This window comes from Sceloporus occidentalis, unplaced genomic scaffold (genome assembly GCF_023333645.1).
Source record: "Sceloporus occidentalis isolate IW3139 unplaced genomic scaffold, rSceOcc1.0.p SCAF_19, whole genome shotgun sequence".
NCBI classification, from domain to species: domain Eukaryota; kingdom Metazoa; phylum Chordata; class Lepidosauria; order Squamata; family Phrynosomatidae; genus Sceloporus; species Sceloporus occidentalis.
The window spans coordinates 4,917,323-4,925,446 of NW_028316999.1; the positions used below are offsets into that span (position 1 = coordinate 4,917,323).

Sequence of the window (8,124 nt, forward strand, 5' to 3'; positions counted from 1 at the left end):
TATCTGTAGATAAACAGACTGCTCTACTGTGGAGATCTCCCTAGATAGAGAGTATTGTAATCTGTTATATCATATTGTAGTATGTTGACTTAGTGATGGGAGTAAACCTGGTTTGGAGACTTGTACAATATTCTGAAAGTTTGGTGCCTGCACATTTAAGTAGGGGGGTAATGCCTCTCATGGTATTAGCAAGGAGGTTGGTATGTGGGGAAGAACGCCAAATACTTTGGCTAAAAATATATTTATTAAGAAAGCTTCCCTTAATCCTAAGAAAAAAGAATGGGAAATTACCAGAATCTGTCAGTGAATAAAAAACTGATGGACTGTCGAGGTCAAAGTACAATGAGAAAGAGAGGAGTGATGATTTTAAAGAATGAGAGGCATTTGTGGCTGACCAGCTTCAAAAGCAGTAGGGTAATCGGAAACTAAATTTGGTTTACAGCAGGTTTAGAATGGGTTCTAGGATAAAGAAGACACAAAGCTTAGTTACAAAGCTTAGTCTCATCACACAATCTTCTATGCAAATCATTTGCGGGCACTTATGAAGAACTGTTCTGAAGTAAAGTTTTAAACGAAATGTGACTTTTGGCACCCATTTAGCCCTGCCAAGAAACTAAGAGGGTAAGGGACACAAACATTCAGATTCTATGCAATTACCAACTCCTGACTTAAGCTCACCGGTAACTCTCATATCGCGTGAAACTGCCAAAAATCACTACTAGTCATGCATCATACATGTCCCACACTGTCTAAGCTAAGTCCACTTTGATTTTAATAACGACTCAATTCAAAAGCTCAACCTGCAGGTAAAGTGTTTTGTCTTGTGATCACAGTAACTTCATTATTATTTTGAGATTGCAAGAGACCACAGAGATTTACAGGTCAGGTGGCCCCTTTGTGAGAGGGCATAATTCTACACCCAAAAACATAGAGGCCAAATAATTCAAAATCAGAATGGTATTTCACTAGGCGTAGATAAACCACCTTTAAATTATAAAATATAGTTTGCATAGGAAGTAAAAAGCAAAATAAAATATAGCTGTCTGAGTTTTGGATTAAACATAAAAGGTTTGGGTTTAACAGATGACAGAATAAATAGGAAAGGGAAAAAAGAGCCAATAAATGCCAATAAAATTGTGTTGTCTTAAAATGTTCTCAGATATAAAATACTGATCCCAGGGTGCTCTTAATTTCTATAACTCCAACACTAATGTAAAATAGTGGAAATAAAATGCATAAACTGCCTTTATATTCCCTTTACTATTACAAAGAACTGTATATATTTGCATAGTCTGTTATGTATTGCCAAAAAAACTTTACTTTATAAGTTTATAATCTTGCATTAATATATCATGATGAAATATTACTTACTCGTTTAAAAAAACGAGTTTTTAACCAACTAGTGTTGCTTTGTTCATACACCAACATGGGTGTTCTTTTCTTCTACCACTATTCCAAAGTAAAGTGCAAGAAATTATAACACAGTATAGTTGTTATTTCAACACATTTTTATCATTTTATTTTTATATGTTTTTATTCAGATACATCTATTTAGATACATCTCTCTGCATAGTGCATTTTCCTAGAGGTTGACAAACCTGTTTACATTTTGGCTGCCTTTATAGTTGTCCAATGAGCAATGCTTGGGTATGTTTGGCTAGGTCATTAGAAGGGTACAAAATTATGCATTGATATCTCAACACATGGGTGCCCCGAGTCTTTTATAATGCATATAGTATACCCCTATGGTACAGCCATACCTATGAATTTCACCTGGAGACTCAAGGAATTCCTTGGCCTCCCAAAACAAATAAGGTCAGAGCCCTGGGTATTCCCAGGATGTGGTCCTCAAATCTGCCAGGTACTCAGGACCATATGCTAGATTGCATTGAGAATGTTGGTCATTAAGCAGACAATTCATTTTCTCAATACATTTATTGTTTCCTTTAGATTCTGTCACCCAACACAAGCTGCAGTCTCTAGAAAACTACCTATTGAATCGGTGAACTTTCCTTTGTGCCCCCTCACCCTGGATACTGGGTCAGAAAAGTGTGGCTCAGCATTGAAAATACATGACCTGAAAAATGGAAGAAAGTGCTGCCAAATGTACATATGATGTCTGATGTCTTAAGCCTGTAGGATTTTAACTGTTTATTTTGCATTGTACATTCTCTTTTTAACTGAATTCAGATTTCTTAAATACCTCTTAAATAATAAATAATGCTCACAAACGATTTGTCATAATTATGTATGATTTTGTATGTGTGTTACATAGATGTCAGATGCACTTGTATTTCGTACAAAGCTGCAATCATAGCTTCTATTATATATCTACTTTTTGGAACATAACTCATTTTTGACAAGTGTCAAGAAACTGCCAGTACATACTACATGCAGCAGCAACTATTATAACTCGCACAACTTATCAGGATTTTGGTTGCTTCACTGTAACAAGGCCCAAATTTAAGGCAGTACTCCTCTGTACTTAATAAAATATTTTTTTTTTTTTGTTGTGGGGCATCATCCCGATAGTCTCTGTTCTCAGAAAAACTGCATCCTATACCTCACAAAAGTACTGGAACAATGCCATACCAACTTGACACGGACGGATGGTCATACCTGTGGCTTGGATCCAATCAAATATCTTCTCCAAGTGCTGGACGTGGTCATAACCTTACATTTATATCAACCTAACAGTGTGAACGTGCACGATGGGATTTGCTAAATGCAGCCATTTTAGCTTTTTTTTCTTCAAGGTAAAGAGCGGGGTGGGGTGTCAGATATGTTATACTTTAATGAGGCCAAGAACATACATTGACGTTTGTAAGAAAGTTGCAGCTTCACTATTCATTATTAAGGGCTAACCTTTAGTAAGAATCAGCTTAAAGAAGAATGGCTGAGTTGCCCCTGGATTAGTCATTATTAAATCAGTGAGCTTTTTTGAAAAGTGCCTCATTACATGGCCCTGCAAGTTAGCCCTTCTAACAGGAGAAACATTCCAGTGTTAGCCCTTCACAATGCATAATGAAGTTAGCACCTTTTAATCTCACAATTTAGGTAGATTAAGTACTTTTCTTATTACATTGAATATATTTAATTTAAATGTATTCAGAGTATACATGGGGAGAAGACTTCCACAATTTTAAAATAGTTTATTTTTCTACACACACACACGTCACTTTAATTTGCAATATTACACTATGTTTCTTTTTCATGATCAACTCTTACTTGGATGCTGAGTGTGTAATTCTATGAAGAGCTACGATATTTATATGTATGACCAAGGCTATACAAGAAGGGAAATAGTGTTGATTTATTAATTTTGAGGAGCCTATTTTTGTTCAAATGCGAGTGCAATAAGTCACTTTAATCTTGCAATACTACAGTATGTATTTTTATTTTTCCTTTTTTTATGTCCAACTCCTATTTGGATGCACAGTATATCATGACTTTTGAAGAGCTACAATATTTCCATAAATACAGTATATGAGTGCACTACTAAGCAACACTAGCTATTATACTGCTACAGTATTACACTATATTGTATTTTTCCTTTTATGTTCATAAACATTGGGAATTCACCTTCTTTTCTATGAGCAACAAAAAGGTTGTTATATATTTTTTGCTTTATAAGGGTTACACTAAGCACATGAATCATATCCATTTTTTTCTCACATTATAATAGTAGGGGCATATAAGATATCATCATATCTGCAAAGCTGAATCTATCTTGCAAAAAAAGACAAAGGTCTCTACTGTAAAAGATATATTAAGGAGGTTCACAACCCTTATTTATCTTCCACAAATGTCAGGAAATGTTTTAAATCTAACTGGTGCGTATAATATATCACACATCTTTAAGTCTTAAATTTTATGAGCCAGAAAATCCTGAGGCAAGAAACCATTTTTGCTTTAATACAGTGTGAAAAGGACAGTATGAAATAGTGGGAGATCTTAAACATTGCGTTGCAAGTCACCTAGATGAATAAACTTTTATTTTCCTGTAAGTTTAATTTAAACCTACAGGGCAACCCAGTATTGTACACACTGTTTTTAAGACATAGAAATGTAAATAGTTCCAAAACTAGGCTTTTTTGTTTGTTTTTCATATAACTCATTTAATTGCTGTATTGTAGGCCGCCAAGAAGCCACCACTGGCAGAAAATCCCTTGCATTTGAAACCAGTGGGAGCTGTATCCACACACGCACAAAAGAGTCTTAACAGATCCCCTTTTGCAGCATTCGCCAAACCAGTGCTAGAGCTGACGGGAAATAAGCATTTCCGAGCATGGGGACATGTTTGGGTGGACACATCTCCTACACGCAAAAAATCTGGGGTGTGAGGAAAGAGGCAAATCCATATGGAGGGGATTTTGAAGAATCTACCCATGCATTAGCAAGGGGGATATCGTACAGCTGTCATATGGGGGAATGGCTAGCACTTTCTGGCCTGGTAGGCAGGTAAAGACAATTGGCATCATCGCCCACTTAAACCACCCCCCCCCCTGGTAGTTCAGTGCAACGCTCCTACAAACACCCTGTTTAGTGAATAAACTCCTCTCTTTTTCTTTGTCTACCTTTTATCTGTAAGTGTAATTGTCTTCATTGCCCTGTTTTGTAGACTCTGTAGCTGTGTGCTGAGCATAAGTGCCACTTACAAAGGTGTGAAATTCTTAGAGTAAATATCAGACAATAAGAAATTGATCTGCTCTAATGTTTGGACCTAAGTGCCAGATAAAAGCTCTGATTTGACTGCAAACAACAGCATGCCAGTCTGCAACTCAGATGTTGATGGCCAAAAATCACATCAGTATTAGTACACAAGTAATAGTTCAGTAGTAATGTCCCAGATTGATGCTACTCCAGATGTGTTCCTGGCTGTTGCAACATCTGGACACACAATGATTAAAGCATTCCATCCACTACATGGGTACAGCATGGCATTCTTCCCAAATGTCTATCTCCAGAAGGGCCATTCCTGCATTGGAACCTAAATCCATCTGCCCTCCTGCTCAAGCAGGGGCTAGGCAAGGATGAAGCAATGTGAGCAAGAACCAAGCCAACCCAAACACCTCTATACTCATGGACATTTACAAAAACCTACATTTCAGGTAGGTCAAGTTCAACAAGCTGAGCCAAGGTTAAACTCTGCATGTGCTACCCCACCAACCAGTCTGCCCCAGGAAATATGTGTTATACAGCTCTAAATCACAATGATGTATGTATATAAGCTGAATGCTTCTGTTTTGTGTAAATAAGATATATATTCTTCTAATTGGTTTACTCTGTAACATAATTAGCTGTCAACAGGTGGCAAACTCACAAAGAACAACTTGTTAAAGACCGATCCCCCAGCCTTGGCTTCTCACCACAGCCCCTGAAACAAAAGTGTTCCTATCTGATCAACTGAAATGTATGACATCACATATAACTCGCCTAAACATAGCTAATCCCAATTACAGGAAACCCCACAACTTGTCATGCAACAAACCCTGCTCATACTGTTTTTAAAAGGGATTTCTTCTGTGACATGGCAAAAAGAAGTACTAAAGTTGAAATCTGCTGCATAGTTAATTTATCTGACCTAGCTTAAGCAGCTTGCCTGTGGGGTTGCTGGCTTCATTGTAAACTGATTTATGATGGAACAGGCTCGGCATGACATCTTATTTAAATAAATCTTACCAGTGTTTTTTTATATAGCAGTAAGAAACTGACCAAAAATAAACAGAAAGGTTGTAACATGGTAAGCTAAACAAAATCATTTATACAAATGATTCTGTTATCACTGACCAGAGCAGCATGTTTGCAAGTTAGAACATTTTGTCATGGAACATAAGTTTACAGCCAGACTTACAGACAGAAGGTGCATTGTGGGTAAACGAGATGTTTTATGCCAATATTCTTAACCGCTCCATCTAGTTCTATCACACGTACACATATAGTGTGTGTGTATATACAGTATGTTTAGTGCTATCAATAAAATACACACGCTGACTCTAACACAACAGTACCGTAGAAATACATACACATACAGCATACTCACAATGCTGCCTTTCTATTGGGGCACACCTCTTAATTATTGAATTTTCAATAATTTCCATCAGACCCATTGCCACAGGTATTTAAAATCAAGCACCCAGCCATGCGGTCTGCATTTACAAACATTAGTAAAAAATAATGAGTTGTTCTGAAGAGTGTGAATTCAAGCATGTTACTGTGCAATAAGTCAGTTCGTGAAATTTCATCCTCAACCGTAAGTGGTATTATTGGAAAGCTAAAACGTTTAGGAACAGCAGAAACTCACCCACGAAGCAGAAGACCATGTAAGTTCACAGAGCATGGTCACCAGGTGCTGAGGCACATGGTGCGTAAAAGTCCCCAACGCTCTCCATAGCTGAACAGTTCCAAACTTCCACTGGCATTAATATCAGCAAAAAAACTTGTGAGCTTCATGGAATGGGTTTCCATGGCGGAGCAGCTGGGCAAGTAGGGCAAAGCCAAGCACTTCTGATGATAAAAGGCTGTCTCTGTAATCAGTTGTACGCAGCTTAGAAAAGCCACCTGACAACCGACTTTTTTTCGAGAAGTGTAAAACTTTTCTTTCTATCTCAGCCAACATCCTTATCAAGCCATCTGAACAAGCAAGAACCTCTACAGATCATCCTTACTCGGCCAACTCATCCCCATCCAAACAGTCCTCTCCTACTGTTTCACTTCCCTCTCAACCACTCACTAAATTGTAAACTCGCAAGAGCAGGGCCCTCTTATTCTTTTGTACCTGTTTGTTATTGTTTGTGGTTTTAATTTATTTTACTGAATCTGTAGTAACAGCACTATGGAATCCGCTGCCGCTATATAATTAAGGCAAACACAGAAAGTTCCTAGGTACTGTTTTTTTAATAATCTATTTGTGCTTTTTGGAGTTTCATATATTTGACATTTTCTATGGTGGAATGAAAAATTACATTAAAAAGTAAGTTTAATGTAAATTCATCACCCAAAATGTTTTCAGAGTGAATCTACTCATAAAAGCAGTTGAGACTTAAAACAAAGTTTCATCTGAAACCCTGATATATCCAGGCTTTGTGAGCTTAAACAAGGCAGGCTGGTATTGGCGAGAAAGGTGCCATGGGTCCAAATCTGGATAATCCTTCTTTTAGAGTTTGCATGATTTTTTTATGAAGATTTTTAATTTGTAATCGAAAAGGGGCAAAGAGCAAGTTCATCAGTGCTTTTATAAAAAAAAAAATAAAAATGAATTTTAAATAGTAAAAGCACAGCAAAAATGGCAGAAATATTTAAAATCTGTTTAATAGTTATGAAAACATTGCATGTTCGAACAAAGAACAGAAACAGAGAAGACAAAGTTTTATTTTCTATATTTTTTGGGTGAATTTTGAACATATATATATTTTGTGCATTATACATCAGTATATTAGAGTCACTTTTGACATGTGTTTTATTTTAGACACGTGTAGCCGCCAAATGCATTTTTCCCCACACTAAATTACAGTTACTTCAATAGGGCTTCTTATCCAATCATATGTTTCATCCCAAAATTTTACACATAACTGCAATTACATTAACATCAAAAGCGTCAAGTAAATATGTATATATATATATATATATATATATATATATATATATGCGTTAGTAAACCAGGAACCTGAAAGCTTATGTGGCTTTACATCTTTTTGTTCATTGGCCCAAACTTTATGTGCTTTACATTTCACCCAAAGTCTCCACTAGGGAGCGAAGCAGCATGTAAAACATATGCTCCTCTTTTAGGGTGTTAATAATCAGGCTGTTTCACAAAACACTTCTGGGACAGCAACTAAACTGTTAACAGAAAGTTATAACCATACTAAATATTAATATTTTTCAACCGAGTAATCATCTTTACTAGACTCTGGGGTATATTCACTAAAGGTAGAGTTGTGGTTTTATCTCCCTCACTTCACTATTCATTATGAAGGGCCTTAGCAAGTTAGCGTAGCAATAAGCTGACCTTGGATAATGCATAACTCAATGTGTAAATAGACTTTTATGCACCTCCACTCTATAAACAGGGCCATCCAAAGTCATCCTATAGAAGAAGCTTACTGAGGCTGGTCTTTCATAACA

At 36.6% G+C, this 8,124-nt stretch overlaps 1 protein-coding gene across 1 annotated transcript in view; it reads left to right on the top strand.

Annotated features, from left to right (window-relative positions):
- LOC149302332 (microcephalin-like) overlaps nucleotides 1-2,006 on the top strand; it is a 153,635-nt gene extending 151,629 nt beyond the window's left edge. Inside the window, exon 13 of the mRNA XM_089482425.1 lies at nucleotides 1,951-2,006. Within this exon, the coding sequence (XP_089338551.1) occupies nucleotides 1,951-2,006 (56 nt within the window). The remainder of the gene's footprint in view (nucleotides 1-1,950) is intronic.
- Nucleotides 2,007-8,124: the final 6,118 nt, after the last annotated feature.